At 36.7% G+C, this 24099-nt stretch overlaps 1 protein-coding gene across 1 annotated transcript in view; it reads left to right on the forward strand.

Moving 5' to 3' along the window:
• USH2A (usherin) overlaps window positions 1-24099 on the forward strand; it is a 682897-nt gene that overhangs the window by 415185 nt on the left and 243613 nt on the right. The window contains exons 38-39 of the mRNA XM_032422367.1: window positions 22670-22820; window positions 23418-23560. Of these exons, the coding sequence (XP_032278258.1) occupies window positions 22670-22820; window positions 23418-23560 (294 nt within the window). The remainder of the gene's footprint in view (window positions 1-22669; window positions 22821-23417; window positions 23561-24099) is intronic.

Below are 24099 nucleotides of genomic sequence, written 5' to 3' on the forward strand. Positions count from 1 at the left end.
TATCTTATTCTTTCCTTTTACCTTTGTTATCATAGGCAGAATCTATGCCTGACTTGCATAAAATTCTATGAACATTTACTTGTCTGTATAAACACTTTTACAAAAGGGAGACAAGTTCTTAATATACCTTAAGTACTTTAAAACCCTGTTTCCTATTTCTTTTCATTCATTAGGAACTTCAAGGAAATCCTTATTGTATCTCTATAGATCATCCAGAGTCTAAAGGCTCTAGAATTTTGTAAAAACTTAATGAAGAATAGATTGTGACAACAGTAAACAAATTCACTGCAGCCACTATGATATTCATGATTATTAATTAGCTGGGACAAGTGAAACTAGAAATGTGAGGGTATCTAGTGCATACTTTATGAGAGCAATCCTTCTCTTTACACCTCAACAATCATTTTAGAACTTACACTGTCTTCCATTTTTATTTAAATGTCTCATATGTGTGTATCATGCTTATCTATGAGAGTCTAAATCCATGCTGAGGACAAAATGTGTGGATGAATGATTGTAGATAAAGGAGTCATAGTCCCTTCCCTTCCCTTCCCTTCCCTTCCCTTCCCTTCCCTTCCCTTCCCTTCCCTTCTCTTCCCTTCTTCTTCCCTTCTTCTTCCCTTCTTCTTCCCTCCCTTTCTTTCCAGATCTCTCACCATTTATCTTGGCTCTGGGCACATGGTAGGAAATTAGTAATGCTTACTGTCATCCCCCCAGGGAGTCATAGTGGCCTTGTGTTATTTTTGCACCCAACATGTCTTCACCCTTCCCACTCTTTCTTTTGTTGACAGTGCTCAGATTTCCCTCTGGGCACCCTGAACTCCCTTGCTCAGAACATGTGCTATGTGTGGAATTGACTCTATCACCAAATCTAACCAATGAGAACATCATATTCCCCTGACCACAGTAATTTTTTTTTTCAGGAATTATAGATGTTCCAATTAGAGGTAATGTAGTAGTGTAGCCAACAGAGGTATATGCTGGGCTCTGGATTTGAATCTGGAATTCAGTTGGGTCTCCTGCAGGTCATTTTGCCCCTCAAGGACTCTGAGAATATAGCCCACATAGGAGAAAGCTGAGGAGATCTGAGAGAAGGAGGTAGACTGGATTCTGGAGACATCTCTTGACGCCTTAAATCCAGCTCTGCCTGAAACCAACTGTCTCCCTAGATTTTTCTTTTACAAGAGCCAACCCCTTTCATTATTTAAACCTGTATGTGTTGCGTTTTCTGCCACTTGAGAACAAAAGCGTTTAAACCACCAGATGCTTGAGAGAAAGGAAAAAGAGTAGAGAGCATTTAGAGAAGCCTCTTAACTTCTTGAAAATCACACCAAACTGGCGACTCAACGTATGTGTTAGCTTCTGTTTGAGCTGTCAAATGTGGAAGCCTCAGGAAGCAAACCTGATGTGAAATGAAATAATAATGACTAAGACTATGAAATTGCTGACCCCGTTCTGAATGAGACCAGTGGTCCTCACAGTGTGTTCCTGGGAGGAGAGTATCAACATTACTTGGGAACTTGTTTGAAATGCAGACTCTGGGGGCCCCTGGGTGTCTCAGTCGGTTAAGCAATCGACTCTTGGTTTTGGCTCAGGTCATGGTCTCAGGGTCCTGGGACCAAGTCCTATGTCCCCGCCCAGTGGGAAGTCTACTTCCCTGCTGTCTCTCCCTCCTCCTGCTTGTGTTCTCTCTTTCTCTCTCTAAAATAAATACATAAATGTTAAAAAAAAAAAAAAAAAGAAATGCTGATTCTAGAGCCCCATACTTAATCTGCTGAATCAGAAATTTGGAAGGTGAGGTGATACGATCTCTGTTTCATTAGATGCCCACTCCCCCAGGTAAAATCTGGATGCACGGCCTACCTGGATGCATGCCTAAGTTTGAAAACCACTGGTCATCTTTAGAATACCTTCAAAGAAAAAAAAAATATTATGTGATCTTGTCTGTGACTCTGCCACACGTGTAATTGAGGTACAGAATTGCTAAGGGAAAAATAGGTGGAACAGGTGCCTATACTTAACTTGGCTTTAAATATAGAAGTTCCATTCTCAGGGCCAGAGGCCTTTCCAGTGTAAGGGAGCTAGCCTGTTTCTCAGTCTCCCCGATGGAGCAGGAAGAGATACCATGGATAACCGATTCCAGATGTTGAGTCGTACCTGGGGCACCAGAAAGCAACAGGCAGGAAGTTTGATGCGCTGAGGGACGCCAACCGGCCCCACTGTGAAGACGCTGTCAGCTAAATTTCCTCTGCTCTTCGATTCCTTCACAGAACATCTGTTATAAGGAACTCCACATAACTAAAACCTGAGTCTCTTCCCTCTGGGGGATTTTCTTTAATGAGTGTCTTGTGGCTGTACCTCTGCTGTGGGCTTTTGAAATGTGTTCCTCAAGTCAGTTACATCTTCATCCTGAATTCCAGGATTTGCTGGCTATTAGACCTCATAGTTGAGATTTTTCCTTCTAGGAGTTTGCAAATACAGCTCCACCAAGGAGGCTGATATAGTCTCCAGTTGCCTAAGAAAAATTAAGATCATGTAATCGTTTATATGATAAAAATAGTGAATCTTTGCTGTAGTGATTACTCACGCGTAGCACTTACTAGGTGCGGATGCTCTTTAGCATATACTAACTCATTTAATTCTCACACAGTCTAGGAGAGAAGTGCTATTATTATCCCTATTTATACATGAGAAGGCTGAGGAAAAGAGATTGTCTTGCAACTAGTTTGTTAAGGTCATGCAACTAGTAAATGGCAGAGACCATATTCAAACCTAGAGACCGAAGCCTGGTTCTGAGGCACTGTGCTCTTGTTCGTTTGAAGCCCTCTCCACAGATGGCTCACATCCTCTCTTACAGAGGCAGCCCAGATTTCTAGGCTCCACTAGTCAATAAGGGTTTGAAGATGTGGCTTGACTCTACCGTTATGTCAAAGAGAGTTCCAAGGGTATTGTTTGGGTGAAATACCAGGCGTTCAAAACCTGTTGCCAATGAACTGGAGAGTTCCCCTCAATGAACTACATGACCCATGCATTTAAAGTTGACCTTCTAATGAGAGGGGAAAGAATTCAGTTAAAACAGATATTTTAACAGTCTTAACAAGGAAGCATTCAGCAAAAGCAACATTATGTAGTCTACACTCTGAATAGATAGCAAAAATTAACTAGCTGGACGATCCTTTCCCAGCAAGGATAGAAGTACTTACTTGCCCACCAGGTACTTTGACCAACTTCTTTCATATTTGCCTATGAATTTCTAAGATGGATTTCTAATTAAATGAAAAGAATGTTGATATAACCTCTATTTATTTATTTAGGAGAAAAGACTCATTTCACTTTTCCGAAAATACTCCTCTTTCTGAACTTTTAGCACTCCAGTGACATGCATTATCATTTACACTTCTTTCTTTGGCTTGTAATAGAAAATTTAAGTTTTCTGATCTGTTTTGCTGTCGCAGAGGCTTTTGTGTAGGTATGAAACAGAAAATCTCATTAGAACTAGTTCAAATACATTTACCCAAAACATTAGTGTGTAACAGTGGTATCAGTGCTCATTACTAAGTTGTCCTTTCTTTGGGCCTATACTAAAATTGAATTCTTTGTGTTAATGCCCTCTGTATCCCAAGGGAAATGAATAGATGTGATCTTCTGATTGTACATAATTTGCACTCTTATAAAGAGAGACTTAATTTATCTAATAAGGTTAATTTCTGAAAATTAAAGAAAAACTTTATTAAAAGGAAGAGAGCAAGGAAGCCTATATTTGTGAAAGAAGGATGAATGAATCCTTTCTCCCTATATTAAAAAAAAATTTTTTTCCATGAACATCAGATTAAAAACACAGCAGTCAGATGAGGACATTTATTCACAAGTGGAATATTGGAGCACCCAGGAGTGTGAACAGTGTGAGTGTGTAGGAGAATCATTCCCTGGAGCAGTCGGAAGAATGACCATCCATGTCCTCGAGGTCATTGGGAAGGAGGAGCACTTGCCTCATCAGAGTCTGCGTTAGAGGCCACGGACACACAAAAAGGCTTGAATCTTGCTCACACAGTTGACTCTATAGAGGCTCAAATGAACGTGTCTCTTAAATTGTGCATCTGCTAAGCACAGACGCTGAAGTATCTGTCCAACTATCTGATTTTTAGCTTAACCGCTACCCACCATTCCCAGCGTGTCCACGTACTGATTGTGTGATTTCAAGGAACTTACCTCCTCTCTAGGTCTCAATTTGTTCATCTGGAAAGGGAGTTCATAATCCTATCACCATCCTCAGTGGGTTTCCGTAGGGGCAAAGGATGTGCACACACAGAAGACCAGGGGGCACAGAAGTAAGAGCTTGACGATTTGTCTGAATATAAAATATGATATATAACAAGCACAAAATATATATAACCTATCACTATATAGGTTGAAAATTAAACCAGCCTCTAAATATCTAAATTTTTATTTTCCTTGCTGATTCTAACAACTGCCTTTTAAAGCTAAATGTAAGGAAACAGCAGACTGGTTGTGGTATATTAAATTATAAGTGAGGACTAATTTGAGGATCAAAGGTGCTCTTTGGGGGATATCACTCGACTGGTAGGAAAAGCATTAGCTGTCTCCCTCTGTCTCATGTACTTGTACTCTCTGTCTTGGAAATATCCTTCCCCACAGTTTCAGAATCTTGATGTTTAATTTAACACAAAGGTCTTTGAGAAGCACAACAGGGGGTTGTTCCTGGTAGTTCTGGCATTGAGGAAATTGAAATGTACATGTTTTTTCTCATTTATCAAAGACAGGCAAGAATCTAAACTGACATTTTATATCAAATGAATTATGAACTGTGTACTTTGTACCTAAGGGAACAACAACTAAATTAGAGTTTGGGATAAAAGAGAGAGAGAGACAAAAATAGGTTTTTAATAAAACATACAGTAATTTCTGTTACTCTGTCTGATGGTGACATGGCCAAACAGTCTTATTTTGTAACTGGTGAATGGATGTAGGCAACTCTGAAATTGGTAAGATTTAAATATATTTGAGAGATTTTCTCAAAAAAGATTAGACTAAATTTCTTCTCATGTAGCTAGGCTTCATGAACAGTGAAACATTCTTGATAATCTAAAGTTAACTTTTACCTTTTTGTCAATGCTCTCTTTCTTAGGGAAAAAAATAACATTTGCAAGTTCTTCGTCCAGAAAAAATATAAGATTAAAAGTTGCTGGAGGAAAAAATATAGTATACAAGATAAAAATAACATGCATGAAAATACTGTATAATATATCTCCTCTATTTATCTGTAACCCCCACAACATATGCATACTCACACACAAGCAAATTATCCTAGTGATTAAGAGCATGGATTCTAAAATCAACCAGATTAGGTTCAAAATTAAATTTCTCCTCTTACCAGCTATATGACCTTGAACAAGTGATACAATCATACTTTGCCTCAGGTTTTTCTTTCCATAAAATGGGAGAGATAGTAGTCATAAGGTTGACATTGAGAGAATTAAGTATGATAAATGCTTGCAAAGAATGTAACACAATGCTGGATACATAATAATTGTGTATTGCATTGCCAAGTTATATCCTTCCCATTAATCCCAATAATCATTTTTTAAATTACTAATTGAAGATTCTTGGAATTAGGGATGACCCATGCTTTCTTCTTCTAGGCAAAGCTATGTTTTGATTACTATGCTATTGGTCAGAAGTAGTAGATATTCTAATTTGTACTACGTATAAATTAAGGAAGTGTTATTAATATTAATACGTTTGTTTCTACTTCTGAATTTCCTCCAGATTTATAAGCCTAAAACTGACAAATTTCCTTCTTATTAATGCCATATACTTTCTGATACCAGTGCTACAGTGGATAGCAATTATGTGGCTAAATTACTAAAACAAATAATTCACTAATATCCTGATTACAGATTTTCATCAGATGAACTTAATGACCTAGTTATTAATCATTATTGTGGTCAAATGAGTATCAATTTTTTATTCTCAAATTTTCTATTACTTCATGAGCTGAAATCAGTTCTTAGAAGTCTTTCAGGATTTTTTACCCTGATGATGACTATTATTTACTATCCTTAATAGAGAATGTGAAATGAATGGCCTATTGAGGTAAGGGATGCCCTGTACACAATCTCGGTGTTTTAAGACTAGATCTAGTTATTAGTTGAGTAATTAACTAATCAGCTTGAATATTAGATCCAATCCCATTGTTAAGATGACTTTATAACCAATCCCCTCTTGTTCTTTCATTAAATAACTAAAATTTTGTCAGCTGTTCAAAGATCATTTAACTTCTTGGTTCTTGATATCCTAGAAGAGTAGATTCGGTAGCACTTTAAGAAAGAGTACTGATTCTAATTGTAAAATGTAATAGTTTGTTTTCTTAACTACCTAAGTTAGTTTTTAACTATTGTTCTTATTGGAGACATTCAACAAAAGAATATTTTATGCACTCTTTCTAAAGAGGGTGGCTTTGATGTAGCTTGCATTTATTCATTGTTAAAATTGTTTATTAACCTTGCTAAAAGCATATCTATTTTTAATTTTACAAAAGTAGGATTCTTTAGAGAATTATTTTAAATGAAGTGAATGAACAGTATTTTAACTAAAAATAGGATAGACCTAATCCATTAATATTTTTGTTGTATATATTTTAAAATATATTTCCAGTTGAAGATACAACCTACAGAAAGGGCTCAAGTAATCAGATTCTCAAGGAAAAAGAATTTAATCTATGCCACCTGGAAACTAATTTGGATGAATATGATGGTATTCAAAATAATAGGAATACTTAAGGAATACTCTTAAGAATACTAAGAGGAATTCAAATGTCACTAGCAGGGGCTTAAATAGAGTGTCTAAATCTAGGATATCTACAAGGGAAAAGAATAAAATTTGGTTGGTGGTTTGAGATGTAACAAAAAAAAAAATTCTTCTGGGCACTATGACCACCAACTTCAGAGCTTCTAATTAGTCTGACAAAGTGACAGTTCCACATTCTAGTTGAACAAATAATGTATCTAATGAAATTCAAAATCCCTATTTTTCTTTGAGCACAATGAGCTACATCATTCACAGCTTTGGGGTATTTCAAAATTAACAGAGGATGACTTCAGTCTGTCTGATGTTTCCTGGTTAACAAATTCACTGAAACTGTCTTGCAGAGTAATTTTAAGCAACACTTTAATCTTAAACCACAAAGGGAGGTGGAGTTGAAGGTATATTGCCTTGGTCCTATGGATGCTAATGTGAAGTGGAATCTTTTGTTTCGCAGAATGGTCAATAGCAATTAGTATTCAGTGGTGTCTTTTTATTCTGGTGCCCTTGACCCACCTCTGCCACCCCTTTCTATATTACTCCTATTATAAACTGTAACTGGGGATATCCTGGCTTCTTTTCCATTCTAATTAAAGTGTTCTTAGCGAACATGGGGACAATTTTTCATTTCATGAAGAACAATTACTAGAGCTAGGTTAGATCTGCCAATTGGGTTTCTTATAACTTTTGACAAATATTTGCACCAATTTTGACTGATGTATTCTCACACCAGTGAAATGTTGGTGAGATTTTGGATTTACCTCAGAAAGGTAGACCCAAATGAGTCAGTGAAAGACCAAAGACAAATGTCATACCATCTTCAGGTTTTATTCAATAATGTACTCTAAGATATTTTATTTTGTCACTGAGCTGAGAGGCAAATGATGGATTTTTTTTAATAAAAATTTATTTTATACATATCTTTCTTAGGGCTTTTGTCCTAAATATGCCTCTACTACACTGGTAACAACCTTGAGAAAAATGTCATCCTTACTTGAGTTTGGGTCTATAATGCCTATGGCCATTGTTATGCATTTTATTTTTCTGTTTTTCTCTGGGGACCTTTCTGGAAGCTTTCAGACACTAGGGTGCTATGACATGTAAGAGAAAAGAAAAAAATCCTGATAAAGAGATAGACTGAGACAAAGAAGGACAGAAACAGTATCTCCAAGTGTCTATTTCCAAATAAACCTCAAGATTTAAATGACATAGTTATTTAAAAAAAAAAACAACAAAACTTTCAAAAATGTTTTACTTCTTTCGAACCTCCTAGCTCTAAGATTTGTCTACTCCTCAAAGCAATATCCAGACTCCAAGTTGGTTCTTTAGACTCCTGTGAGGCAGATGGGGAAGAGGCAGGTAAAGGAGGCTAGCCACATTCTGCCTCTAAGGAGGGTCAAGGTTTTGGCTGGGCTAGGTTACTATAAAAGGCATTGTTTAAAATAACGATAGGAAGCTTAGGTTTTACAGATAGGTTGCTGGATTCAAACAGCAGCTCAACTACTTATTAGCTCTGTGGTCTTATGTAAATCACATATCATATCTGCTATGGTCTCAATATTTGTGTCTTCCCAAAATTCGTATGTTGAAACCTAACACCCAATGTGATGATATTAGAAGGTAGGAGCTGGGGAGGTGGTTGGGTCATGAGGATGGAGCCCCATGAATGAGATTAATATCCTTTCAAAAAGAGGCCTTGCTTCCTTCCACCATGAGAAGACACAGCAAGAAGGTACCATCCATGAATCAGGAAGGGGGCTCTTTGGTGGTAAATCTTACCTCTCTGAGGTAAATCTACTGGTGACTTGATCATGGTCTTCCCATTCTCCAGAACTGTGAGAAAGAAACTTCTGTTTATTGTAATCTATCCAGTTTATGGTATTTTGTTGTAGCAGCCCAAATAGACTAAAACTCTGTCTAAGCGTCCCTTTTCTTGACCCACCCCACTTTACACATGGGACTATTAAGAAGATTAAATGTGATAATTGTGTAAAGCATTTAGTTCAGGGCCTGGCATACAATAAATGCTTAAAATTAACTTTACCATTTTAATATGTTTATCTTTACTAATGAATATCAAGATGTTAGCATCTTTTACAAGGCAGTTAACCAGTCATTAAAGTTGTCAATTTGTTAAAAACCCTTAATATAATAAAATCAAAATCTTTACCAAAACTTTGAATGTTGTTCAACCTTCATTCATCCAAAAAACCATTTACTGAGCTCTTTCTAGTTGCTAGGTATAATCCTAGTTCCTGGGCTAGAAAGATTTCTAGAACAGATATAGTGCATTCCCTCATGAAACTGGAAGCTGTGGCTGCCATTTTGTTATTGCTTATAATTGTATTTACTGCATGTTCTGGATGGCACTTGGAAATCTCCAGGAAACACTGGAATGAATCAGGAGTACTTAGAACTTGATTTTACTTTATTGGGGTGGAGGGGTTGCTAATAAACTAACAATATGTGTTTGTAAACAATGAAGTAAGACAACTATGTGAATATTGTTAAGGTTGACTGTTAGTTTCTTTTTTTTTTTTTGAAGATTTTATTTATTTATTTGAGAAAGAGAGAGTGCGGGAGCACAAGCCTGGGGGGATGAGGTGGGCAGAGGGAGAGGGAAAAGCAGGCTCCCCGCTGAGTAGGGAGCCCCGACCTGGGGCTTGGTCTTAGGACCCTGAGATCATGACCAGAGCTGAAGGCAGATGCTCAACAGACTGAGCCACCAAGGCACCCTGGTTGACTGTTAGTTTTAAATACAAAGTTGTATCTTATTTATTTGATGAGGTATTGTAAGTAATTACTTTTAGAATTTAGAAAAATTAATTGATTTACTGCCGTTCTCATATTTGTAAAAGTGCAGTTTTTTCATTAAATAATTAGAATCCATTTTAAACCCAGTTCCTTAAGTATACATTCCCATAAAATGAAAACTTGGGAAAAAAAAAACTAAAAGTAATTTTAATATAAAATAATAAAGAAAATTGAAAGTTCTTAAAATAATTTAAAAATTTGTCAATTGGTAATAACTCATATTTCATTTTTGGTTGTACCTTGTCACTCATGCATCTCAGAAATGAATCTGGTGCTTGACAACAATAGCTGAACTCAGCCTAGATTTTGCAGTATAATTTTCTGATCCTTTCACTTCATTATTTAGCCTTGTTTTCTTGTGTTTTATATCAAGTGTTTTAAAATTATTTTGGGAATTAGGCAGGTGAATAATTATAAAACCTATCTATGAGTGGTTTTCTTCCCCCTCTCTTTTTGGGACTCTAATGACATGAATGCTTATTCTTTATCGACCTGCATAAGAATGATCTATACGAGGTTAAGTCTAAAGAAACCAGATAGCTGGAAATGTTAAGTAATTGGATCGTTTTTTTATATTTTGCACTCAGCTTTTATTAAAAAAAAAAAAAATCAAGGTATGTAAATAACATGATATGTCTATTTATTACTTTCAGAATCCAATCCAGTCAATTCACCAGACAGAACAGTAGCCACCATCTTTCCCTCCCCCCCCAAAAAAATGTCTTACAAAACTGAACTGGATCATGTCATTTCTCTGCTTTAAAAAAATGATAGAAATCAAAGATTTTCTGTCTTCTTAGTATAAATTTCAGACTCCTTACCTGGCCTACAAGACCCTCCAGTAGAACACATGTCACCTTCTTTGAGTTCCTCAAACAGTAAGTTCTACGTCTTTACCACTTCACAACTGCTGGTTCACGAATTCAGCAGAATCTTAGTCCTTCGGTGGGTCCCAGTTTAAATACCACTTCCTTAAAGAAGCTTTGCCCTTTCAATCAACGTCAAGTCAACCTCTTCTAATAATCTCTTACAGTATAATGTTCTCTTTCTAAGCACTTTGTGCATGTTTAACCACAGATTTATATTTGTTCAATGCCAGCTTTCCTCCATTTGACAATATTCTCATGCCCATAATGGTGGGGACTGTGGCTATTGTGTTCTCTATTATGTACCCAGCACCCAGAACCATGTTGGCAAGGGAGGAAAGGGGGAAGGGTAGATGAATTTTTCAGAGAATATAAAAATAACAATACGATTTTATCATTTTTTAATCCTTCTATACTTCCAATATTTATAGCTTGGAAACTACATAGTTACCGGGAAATAGGATGGAGTTTTGAATCAAAATACACACTTTTGAGTCCCAGCATGGCACTTCAGGCAACACAAGACTATAAAAGTAATGCAATACCCATACCATTTAATTCACGGTATGATTGTAAGATCAAATGAAAGAATGTAGGTGCATTTAAATGTTAATTGTTGTTGTTATGTTTTGAAATGAAAATTTAAGAGTTTTCTGAATTAGCCACAATATAATATTTCATATTATTTTAATACATGCTAATGCATTTAGTATAGTTTTCTAAGCTTTTGAAAATTTCTCTATCACCAGAGCATCTCAATAAGTGCTCCCCTCCTCACATGTAAGTTTTACCTCCATAAAATAAAACAAAACAAATTTTACCTCCAGACCACATGACTCCCAGCCTAAACTTAACTCCCTTATATGAAGAAGGGTGTGGTTAAAAGTACAATCTCTGGATTTGAGCCAATCAGGGATATTTGATATCTCTAAACCTATATTTATCTATAAAATGGGGAAATAATACTAACTACGTCAGAAGGATATTTTGAGTATTACAAGATAATGTATGTGAAATACTTAGTAATATCTAAATTGGTGAATGTTAATTATAAATGAAAACTATTTTAAAAAATATTTGTCTAGTCTTTTTGACTAAGATGTAATGAGATCTTCAGTTTTATGGCTCATCTGACTGATGAGGTAAAAATCAGTTACTAAGCTGATCAAAATTAAGATGTCTGGGCAGCTTAAGCTCCTTAATCGGTATCATCAGAGCATGCATTTTCTAAATATTGTGAATTTTTAAAGTGCTTACAAAAAGTTCTTTCATCAATATGATTGTTACTGCAAATAATGTATTTAGAGAGATCTCACTATGAAGACATCAAGGATGGGGAAGAAAATTACAAAGAGAAACAATTAAATCGTAATGTATGTTCCTTGTCCTTAAGTAGTTTTCAATAAATCATAAACATACAAATTTCCCAAACTTACTTAATTTCTATCATATATACAATCTTCGCTGTGGTGTGGGCTAGGGAGTCATCAGCTGGACTGTTTCAGCCTCTAAATAGTTATAAACTGAGCTAGATTTGCCTACGAGGCACTTGTGATGCAAGATACTGTCCTATTTCCACAAAATAAAAATTTATAATTACGATGTTTCTTTGGTAATTACAAAATAACCCAGCAATATGTGTTTTTCAGGACATTAAGTGACTCAGTGACCCTTGCTTAAGGAGAGATTTTGGAATAAACTATGAGGGTGTACATGATGTAACAGACATGGCAGAACCACGTGTCAGATATTGGGGGAAAGTTCAAGATCATAACAACAGCAAACACTTATATATTGTTTATAGTGTATACTTTATTGTATTATGTAAATATTACATTAACTCAATCCTCACAGACCAACCCTATGAAGTATGTTCTATTTTTATCCTTATTTTATTGATGAGAAAACTGAGACACAGAGAGGTTAAGGTACTTATTCAAAAACAAAGAGCAGAATCGGGATTTAAACCCAGGTCTGATAGATCTTAACCAATGCACAGACATCTGTTCTATGATTTAGTTAAAGTAATCTCTAAATAGAGACATTTCAAAACATTGGTAATAAGTTATTTCAGTTAAACATTTTTTTAAGTGCTAACTGGGCTTAAATAAGAGAGTGGCAAATGTCTACAATATTCAGGACTATCTGATGTAATAAAAAGCTTATTGAAGATTAAAAAAGTTTCAGTTGAGGAAAATACATCAACAGGAATTTTAGAAACTAAGAAATACTAAATGGCCAATAAGCCTGTTTTTAATACTTTAATCATAGTCAATATTTTGGCTTAACTAATATTTATATATCTAGCCCCAAATACTCCCATGAACTCCAGGCCCATATAGCCAACTGCCTTCCAAAAATATAATGGACCCTGTTGGTGGGAATGCATATTGGTGCAGCCACTGTGGAAAACAGTATGGCAGTTCCTTAAAAAATTAAATATAGAAATACAATATGATCCAATAATTCCACTACTGGGTATTTACCCCCCAAAAATGAGAACACTAATTTGAAAAGCTATATTCACCCTGTGTTTATTGCAGCATTATTTGTAATAGCAAAGATATGGAAGCAACCCAGGTATATCCATCCTTAGATGAATGAATAAAGAAGATGGAAGGAATATTACTCAGCCATGAAAAAGAATGAGATCTTGCCATTTGCAACAACATGGATGGACCTAGGGGATATAATGCTAAGTGAAGTAAGTCAGACAGAGAAAGACAAATGCCATTTCACTCTTAAGTGGAATTTAAGAAACAAAACAAATGAATAAACAAAGAAAAAAAAGAGACAAACAACAGAGTTTTAAAGTTTTTTTTTTTTTTTAATTTATTTATTTGACAGAGAGAGCGCAAGTAAGTAGAGTGGCAGGCAGAGGGAAAGGGAGAAGCAGGCTCTCCGCCGAGCAGGGAGCCCGATGTGGGGCTCGATCCCAGGACCCTGGGATCACGACCTGAGCCGAAGGCAGCCACTTAACCGACTGAGCCACCCAGGTGCCCCAACAACAGTTTTAAATACCGAGAGCAAACTGGTGGTTGCCAGAGGGGAGGTGGGTAGGAGGATGGGTGAAATAGATAAAGGGGATCAAGAGGTACAAATTTCCAGTTACAAAATAAATAAGTCACAGAGATAAAAAGTATAACATAGGGAATATAGCCAATAAGACTGTAATAATGTTGTTTGGTGACAGATGATGACTATACTAATCATGGTGAGCTCTGAGTAATGTATAGAATTGTTGAATCATTGTGTTTTACACCCTAAACTAATATAACCCCATATGTTAATTATATATATATATAATACAATCAATATATACAAGCATTTCAGAACCAATCAAATTCTTGGTCTATCAATATCAGCTTTGTTAAGTGAATATTCCGTATCTGTAAAAATATCACCTGCAATTATTTTGTAAAGTCATGTTACCAAAAAATGCCTGCACTCAATGGTATAGAGTTTTCACCATATATTGAAAGCAAAGTTTACTAAATAATTTATTTAACATATTCAGCTTAATCATTTCAAATTTTAAAAAATTATGCATAAATATACTTGTATAGAAGAAAGACAGGAGAGAGAGTCTGTAATAGTGTAAGAATGGCTGTCTCTGGGTAATGTAATTATGGATAATTGTTTTCTTCGTTTGGTAATTTTCAAATTTTCTATTATGAACATATATTATTTTTGTAGTTAAAAAATACATACTTTAAAAGGGGGTTGTGTTTAGCTCTGTAGAAACTAAATTTTAGCATTTGTTTAATATTTCTTTGATAAGCAATACTAAATTCGCATAATTTCATTAAGTGCTCTAATGGTTACATAAAGAAATAAAAATAAGTTCTCTGCATTCAAGTAATTTGTATTACTATTACTTTGGTGTTATAGTGAAAAGCCATGGCTAGACCTAAATTTAAGATTCAAGTTGGTGTTGAGAGATGAGTTACAGTCTTGGAACCAACAGATGTGTGAAGCCATTGGTTGCCATTTATTATCATATATTTCAGACATGTTGCTTGACCTTCCTCAGTTTGCACATCTGTGGAATGGGGCATTGAGAGAAATGATTGATAAAATGAATGTATTATAAAGTAGTATTTCAGATCTAATTTGATATTGCTGTGTTAGTACTCTCTAAGCAATTAATCTTTCATGTTAAAATTATTCATTTTCAGGCAATTGAGTCTTTATTTGTAAATGGATAATATGGTCTGGATCCTAACAATTATTGGGTCATAGGGGGGAGAGATTTTTCTGCAGATCTTACCCTCTATCAACAACTCCATCTATCCATCCATTCATTCATCCATACATACATTTTTATAGGACGTCTTCTGAAATGAAGCACTGCGCTGGGCACTATAGTATCCCCTTAAATATTTTGTTTCTTTAATAACATTCCTCTCAACCTCTGTGTATTTGTTGGATAATGATTGATCTGGCATTTCTATCTATCCATATGATCATTTGGAATCAACTATATAGCAATCTGAATAACATTGATGAACTCCAATATTAAGCAGGCCAAAAATAAGATTCTTCATGAATTTCTAGCAACTTCCTTGGGGGAAGGAAAGTTGGAGTTTCCCTGTGACCTACTCTGGTCAAAATGCACAAAGAGTGTCTGTGTTAGGTATAAGGCTTCATATTTTTGAAGATTATCAAACTGGAACACATCCAAGTCAGGTACCAAGGCTAGATAATGGTTGAGGCATCCTGGAAACTAGTTGGAGGAAGCAGAAATGTTTAACCTGAAATGGAGAAATTTAGTGGAGGAGAAGACCACCACTTAAAAATGCCTGAAGTTCTATCCCATGATGGTAGTAGAGGCTTGTTCTCAGGAATTAGTACAACCAAGACAAGGACCTAATGAGTACAGTGCTAACAGGACCAGCTATATGCACCCATCGCCCATGATAGCCCCAGTTTATACCTGCTGCAGCTCATTTAGCCCCTGTTAATTATTTAGAGTACCTTGTTTCACTCTCAGAGGTCCCGATGTGGACCAAAGATTATATTTACCCTAAATTTTGTAGAGGTTAGTACAGTTTTTAGTTTTATATCAGAAGGAGCTTACCAACAATAGAAACTGTCCAATAATGTAATGAGGCACCTTACAAAGCAACTATTTTCCTCTCACTGGTAATGAACACACACAGGCCTGAATGTCACCTGCCTGAGATGTTTCAGGCAAGAATCCCTTATTTGGTGGTGGCATTTAGGCTACAGGTACTCCAGATTTAAAATACTCTTGTTTTATTTTTAATGTTCTACAGTCAAAGGTAAATTCCATGGCACATTTATTAATAACACTTAATATTTTAACTATATTTTTCTTACTAACATGAAGACCTCGCCATTTTGTATTTCATTGAATTTTTGTGGGCTTTGACTAATTTCTGAGAACTAGCAAATTCACACAAGTATTTCTATGTCAGGTTCCTTGTGGATAATAAGGAGACAGAGGCCCTGCTGTGGTAAATAATACCAGGAAAGAACTGTTTAAGAATATGAATTGGACAGGGGCACCTGGGTGGCTCGGTTGGGTAAGTATCAATTTCAGGTCAGATCATGATCTCATGGTAGCGAGATCAAGCCCAGCATTGGGCTCCATGCTCAGCCTGGAGTCTGCTTGGGATTCTCCCTCTCCCTCTGCCCATCCCCATCCCCACTTGTGCATTCATTCTCTCTCTAAAAAAATAGTCTTAAAAAAAAAAAAAGAATATGAATTGGACAGAATATAAATTCAATCTTTACTAAAACAAATTTATTTAATATTGTAAATGGTTTGCTTTTATACTTATTTAATACATTTAAATTTTTTAAGATTTATTTATTTGAGAGAGAGAGAGAGAAAGAGCACATGGGCACAGGAGCAGGAAGAGGTGTAGAGGGAGAGAGAGAATCTCAAGCAGACTCCATGCTGAGCAGGGAGCCCAGCATGAGGCTCAATCTCAGGACTCAGATCATGATCATGACCTGAGCTGAAATCAAGAGTCTGTCACTTAACTGACTGGAGCCACCCAGGCACCCCAATAAATATAATATTTATTTTCTAGTATCAATCACCTACTATAACATGCTGTTTTGTGATATAGAATTCAGAGCACTGTCTTTGAATTTAAAGTCCCAGTTCAAGTCCTCACTCTGCCAGTAACTGCTTCTGTGATTTGAGATAAAAGATGTAACCTCTCTGAGCTTTAGATTCTTTATCTAGACTACAAAGAGATAATGCTACAATTTTATAGTGTAATTCTTAGGATTAGAAATAATTATGTTAAAAAAAAAACCTGGCACAAAGAATGTGTTCAAAAAGTTAGATATTATGAGAGACTGTTTCACAAACATTAAATCTATTTTAACCTACTTGCCACTATTTAACGCTGCTCTATTTGTACATCCTTGTGCTCAAGGTTGACTGTCCATTTGTTAGCACATCTGCATATTCCTCATAATTAATATCTTTTTTAATGACATATGGTTTAGTGACTGGAAATTGAGTCTTGCCTTCTGTTTTCAATTTGTTTATGACTCAACGACTCAATGTATGTGTCTGAACTTTAATTTTCCATTCTGGAAACTAGAATTTAAAATCCTTGCTCATATGTAGCTATTTCAGAAAATGTGTAATCCAAGGATTTTGAGTATGTGCCAGGCTATTCAGTGGTGCAGCCAGGATGCATGTAGATAAAAGGCCATGGTTTTCTCTTGTGTTACGTTAACAGGGAAGTCTAAATGAGGATGCCAATAATCTACCCTCTGAAGTGGGGGGCGGGTAGTTTGAGCTAGGCTGCAGTCAGATTCCAAGCGAAGCCAGGAAGAAGCAGCACATGGGCTTGGAATGAGCATGGGCAGAGTTGATGGAGTCGTAGACCCTGGAATCAGGCTGAGGACATGATTGCCCCACAGGAATAATCTCACATGGTCCCGATGGCCTGTCCCTCTGAAAGACAAGGTCCAGTGCACATTTGGATGTGAATTTCTGACTTCTGAACCCCATCCTGAAGCACTAATACCTCTTTTATGCTGTTCACACATTCTGTGTTACAGTTATTTGAGTCCTGTCTTATCTCTCTCCTAAACATAAAGTAGATGGTCTAAATCCCACTCTCCCTCATTCTGCCCTTTCCCTTCCCCCAGCAAAGAATCTTGTGCAGAATGGCATTCAATCTATTTTATTACAGATTTGAATTTAATACAAAATATCATAGATGTCTTCGATATCTTAATGCACTATTTTATTCCAGTATTTTATTTATTTTTTATAAAAATTTATTTATTTATTAGAAAGAGAGAGGGCACATGTGAGCAGGGATAGGGACTGAAGGAGAGGGAGAGAGAGAGAGAGAATCTCCAGCAGACTCCCTGCTGAGCATGGAGTCGGACTAGATCTCACAACCTTGAGATCATGATCTGAGCTGAAATCAAGAGCCAGTCTTTTAACCAACTGAGCCATCCATGAGCCTCTATTCCAGTATTTTAAATGCACACACATACACACAAAAACACACTGCAGTAGTAACAAGTTGGTGGGTGGGCTGTCCTGAGAAATGGGTGCATATGAGAAGTTCATTGAATTCATTTTCTCCCCACAAGTTTCCTCTTTTGGCCACTACAGCGTTGGTAGTCACCAGTCACATGGAAAAAAGAAAAAAAGCCTCTGCTTTTGCTTTTTAGAGCTCTCCTCAGGAATTTATAAATTTGTAAGGAGCAAAAATTTAAGGCATTCTGTTTGTTTTGGGTTTTTTTTTTTTTAGATAGGGAAGAATCCACAAGTGCATATCATTTAAAAGTTTAATAAAATGGTACATTTTAATGATTATAGCATCTAGACTAGTCCAATCTGCGATTTAATTTATGGCTTAATGTGTTGTATTCATTTTGCCTTCCAAAAAAGGTTAAATTTGAAATTTTATTAAAAACTCCCTTCCTTTGAATTTATAGATTGGGGTAGCTGTTTTATCCACTTGCCGTGTAGAATTAGTATTTACTGGACAAGAAGTGTTGATTCAGGAGGTTGTCTGTGGAGTGCTTGCCCCGTGAGGGTCATATTAAACTCGAGAGAAGCTTTTTGAGCAACATAGCATCTTGGAAACAATATATCAAGCTGATAGATACACGGCTCTTCTGTTAAGAAACCAGGGATGAAATTATGGCTGGCTCCCAGTTATTGCTTTGGTGCTAAGGAGCCTCTAAGGAATAGGTCTAGGATAAAAGGGGTTAACCAGAGGGGAAAGAAAGGGTTCCAGAACTCAGTGTTACTAGAAGCATGGAAAATGAATAGTTATATGTAAATAAGATGATCACTCTGTTTGGAAATATTTTGCAATTTTATATAATCAGTGTGACCAATTTAATGGGGCACCTTTTTTTGGTTATCACTCAGAACAGAACCCAAGGTACTGTATTATTATTATGGAGCCTACTTTGGGGCATGCCTCCGTTCTTTCTTAATTGCATGATCATGCAGTTTTAAACATGTGAATGGATTTTTGTGTATATATTTATAATTCCAGTTTTTTCATGTTGATGACTTATCAGAACTGATTTTTCTTCCAAATTTGGACTGTTGGTGATATGATATTCCTTGACACAGAAAAGTTAGACAAGAAAATAGTCAAATGAGGGGCATGACTTTATATGTTCTACACCATACACAATTTTGTCCTTTACTTTTTGCCCATGCCTTTTCGATATATGTCCATTTATTATGAATCAATTAAAAAACATAGAGCAAATAAGAAATAATCATTGTTAAAACTATATGTGTTCACAGATAAATGACCAATTAGCAAGTCTGTAGCAGTGGCTTATGGGATAAGTGGCCCTGGACAGAAATCCTACTGCATCCTGGCCATGTCACACTTCTACTAACGGAGGGAGCAATTTCATTCCATTTCATTTCTCTTCAAGCATCTGGTTCAGCCTCACACTTCAGTACTGAGCTGAAGCCTTGGCTTTTATTTTGCTCACTGAGAAAATGGAGACCATCAGAAGAGATCCTTGCTGTTTTTCTGTCATGAAATCTCCCTATCTCTCTGTATCAGCAGTCTCTGAATTCACTTCTGCACAATGGGTATACCATCCGTGCTCTGGTCAATAGCCAGCGTGCCCTGCTGGCTTGCTTCTCTCTGTCTCCCACACAAGGAATTGGCTCTGGCAGTTATTCTTCCTTCTGCTACATTATCATTTCCCCACATCTCTTCTGGATCTTTCCAATAGGTGTGCATACACTATAACATCTCCCAGTTTTTAGAACACCTTCCTTTAATACCAGAAGCTTCTCTAAATGCTGCCCCATTTTCTACTCTCCTTTAGAACAAAATCCTTCAAAAGAGTTGCCTGTGCTCACTATCCCCTCATTCCTTTCCCACCGTCTCCAGTCACACTGCCGTGCCTGCCACGGTACTGCATCTTTTCTTGGCACCTGTCACCAAACACCTCCACTGGGCCAAATGCAAAATATAATTCTGTCTCTTTGCTTAAACTCTCAGTGCGTTGGACAGTTGATCAGTCCTTCCTTTTGGATATGCTTTCTTTACTTGACTTCCAGGCTGTACCATCTCTAGGATTTTGTCCTCCCTCATGGACCACTCCTTTATGCCTCATTTGTTGTAGAAGATTCGTCCTGACCTCAAAATGTTGGTGGACCTCATGGCTCAGTTCACAGAAGTCTTCTGCACTCATTCCATCTACACTCACCCCTGGGTTATTTCATCAAGTCTCAGCCATTAAATACCACACACACCTTCATCCACAACTCCTATCCTGACTCATACTTGCAGCTTCTTCTTGGATGTCCCTCCTCTTCAATGTAACATGGTCAAAACAGAATTCCTGATCCCTCCCATAACTGATCTCTCCCCTCAGCATTCCTCAGCTCAGCAATGGCACCACCATTCACCTGGGAGGTTAGGTTCAACACACTGACAGCATCTTTAACTCCCTCATTTTCTCTTAGCAAAATACCCTCCACACTCACTTGAACAGCAGAATATATCACCACCTCTGCTTTTGTCACTCCAATCCATGGTCTTGTCATCTTTTACCTGGATTGCTACAGTAGGCAATTTCCCTATGTCTACTCTTGCCCCCACTCCTCCATTAGCATAGAGTAGTCTTTATAGGTTCCAAATTACACCATGTCCTTTATTAAAACCGGGCAATGGCCCCCAAATCCATTTCAAATGGAATCCAGAGCCCTTAGTATATTTTCAAGGCCTAGAATTGGAAAGGATCTTGAGGGATCTAGAACCTGCCTGTCCCTCCAACCTCTTTTCCTTTCCTTCTCCATGGCCCACATCAGCCACATTGGCCTCTTCACTGTTCTTGAACACAGCTGATGCTTCCCCTTCTCACTACCCTTGCACTTATTGCCTCCCTGGCTGGATTGCTCTTCCTCTGGACACTCATGACCTCCTCTCTCATGCCATTGAGGTCTCTGCTCAAATGTCACCTAATGACATGTTCTTCCTATGATCTTCCTGCCCAGTCTGAATTGTTACATAATAATAAAATTGCACTCCTTTTCACTTTCTCCTCTCTTACCCTGATTTATTTTCCTCCTGAGCTTAGCTGTCTGGTAGGATCTTATGTACCCGCTGGCTTAATGCTTGCTCCCTCTGTTTACATCTGAGTTCCACAGGGTCAGAGGCCATGTCTGTTTTACTCGGTGCTGTTATCCCTCCACACAAAGAATACTACTTTGCACAGAGTAGAGGCTCAATAAATGTTTATTGAATAAATTAGTGGATTATTGATGAACTCAAAACCCTTACAACAGATTGATGAAACCTGTAATGTAATTTGTCTGTTCTCATCACTGGCCATTCATTAGCTTCATAGTTCACAGGCAGGTTCTGCTGTGGAGGGAAGTACGTAAAACACACACACTACATAAGGATATGTATGAAAAAAAGTTGAAAATGAAGTCTGAGAGTTGTTTTCATTATTTTGATCCCTTCTTCTTCGTTAATGACCTCTAGTAGTCTTTGGCCATTAGAAACGTATATTACAATAATTAGAGTGTTCCTAAAAACTGACATTATAGTAGCACTTAAATTCTGCTGAGGGAAGTTCAGATCAGTCCAACATAATAATAATAATAATAACAACAATTAGTAATTACCAAGACCCCAAATAAGGTGCTTTATTTACATTGTCTCCGATCTTCACAACAATTCTCAAAGAAAACTATCCCCATTCTAAAGATAAGAAACATTAAGCTCAGAGCCATTAGGTGATTATCCTAAATTCACAGAGCTTTGCTTAATTTCTTTTGAGTTTCAGGCTAGCTTTGGAACAAATTTTAATATGATAGGTTCATTCAAGTTATACCTGCTGGAAAAATTAATTTAATAACCAGAGTCATCTTGTCATTTTTTTTAAGTAGAATAGGCTTTAGTTTCACTCACTCCTGTAAGACCTTATAGAACTATTCAAATAGAGTTCCCTGATAGATTATATCCGGTAGATAGGCTAAATTCAGGAAAAATTGGCCAGAGATTCAACTAAACTAGAAAAGGCAGCATAGATGCTTCAACTGGCAACATATTTGAATAAGAGCAACTGACTGTATAAATCACACGAGGAAAGAACTTTAGTTTTTATATTTTCATAGGTGAGAATTAAGTCTGGAATGTACTATTTTCAGCTAATCATATATATTTATCATTGTAGAAAATACAATTGTAATAAACCATCCTCAAAAAAAAAGCCAGTTGTGTTCATGAGTAGCAGTGTGATTAAGTGGCAATGGGTGATATACATGGGAGAAATGAAAGATCTGGACTCCTGCACTGTTTGATTGCTTGATTGCTTAGCAAAGAGTTAAAATAAAAAGGTACTTTAATATTTGGTTCACTAAGTTCCCTACATATTTTTAATTAGATAAACAGAAGTACAGGTGGGAATGTGCTGCATATTCATTTGTCTTGGCATTTGGGGGCTGGCTTTTAAGATTGAAATACTAATGTAATTGTGTTGAGATGAACAATAAGGAAGTACAGTAGTTCAGGAATGAAAATGTTAAATTAAATGGACCATGTTTAACATTGTTGTTGATCCTGAGGAACAGTTTTTCCAGTATATGGAGCATTTCGATTCCATCCAGCATATGTTCTCCACAGTTTTCTCTGCTCTAATTCATCTGTGTTTTTCGACAGCTCCAGATGGCGTGCTGCCTCCGAGGCTTTCATCTGCCACTCCAACCAGTCTTCAGGTTGTCTGGTTTACACCAGCTCGCAACAACGCTCCCGGCTCTCCCAGATACCAACTCCAGATGAGGCCTGGCCACTCCACCCATGGATTTCTAGAGTGAGCATGCTACTTTGTCCATCCTCCTCACTGTCACCTAGATTATACAATGTGGACATAATTTACTTTGTCTTAATCTTTGAATAGGTCAGTTCTCATTTGCAACAAACAAAGGCCGCCTTTTAAATGTACAAATAAACAAAAGACAAGTAACACCCTAGGGGATAATTATTTGCTTTGCAAAAATCTCTATTTTTCATTTATATAACATTAATATTTCTTCCCCCTTAACTTTCCATGAGCATATGTATTGCATAAAGCAAGCATAAACCTGAACTGAAAAAAGAAAATGCTGTCTGAACTGTAGATACAAAATTATAATACTTAGTCTACAGATTCCACGTGGCAATCAGTCTCAATAGTAGTCTAGAATTTTCTCAATACTACTAGAATTTACATCTCATATAAATGCAATAGCACAAACCCTCAACCAAATGGCTCATTATTTTAAGAGAGATCTCATATGACAACAGAAAATTACAGTACTTAACTGTATGTTGACATTTCTGAAAATTCTTTGCAATAAGATTTTACTTGTTTTTTTGAAATTTCTTTGAATATCTAAAGCTTCCTAATGAACATTTCTTTCCTATGTAGGTTATTTTCCAATCCTTCTGCGTCGTTAAGCTATGAAGTGAGAGATCTCCAACCATACACAGAATATGAGTTTCGGTTGGTTGCCTCCAATGGATTTGGCAGTGCACATAGTTCCTGGATTCTCTTCATGACCACAGAGGACAGTAAGTGGTCTGAACAATACACTGCCAAATGTTGTCTACATTAGGGACGATTAAATGTCTTAAGTTTTTCCAAAACAGAGAAATAAGCATCCACTCTTTTCTTGACAGTTAGTGACAATAATCTCTTCTAGGGCAAGGGTAGTCAGACTCTCCCGAAAGAAGAAAAATGTAGGCTTGAGGGATTTGTAGGGTGAGGACTTCAGAAGAAAAATTTCTACAGGAAGAAGTAATTTGCAATAAATTACAACATGGTCCCATTCTATCCTTCAGGATACATCTAGGTATCCTGCAAGAGGGAAGTTATCATGTTCCACTCGGTGTACTCTGCTTTGGAGGAATTCCAGCAGGCAGAAGAACATGGAATAGGAGTCTTACTTCATGAGGATGCTTACTATATCATTAAATGTTTTCCTGGAAACAGAGTCCATTATACTTTTAGTCACACCTGAAAGACAGACTTCAGAATAGAGAAATATAATCTGATAACAATGATTCTGCACTATTACAAAGAGTAGATTGGGATTGCCTTATTTAATCAA

The sequence above is a fragment of the Phoca vitulina genome, unplaced genomic scaffold (assembly GCF_004348235.1).
Source record: "Phoca vitulina isolate PV1807 unplaced genomic scaffold, GSC_HSeal_1.0 scaffold26, whole genome shotgun sequence".
NCBI classification, from domain to species: Eukaryota; Metazoa; Chordata; class Mammalia; order Carnivora; family Phocidae; genus Phoca; species Phoca vitulina.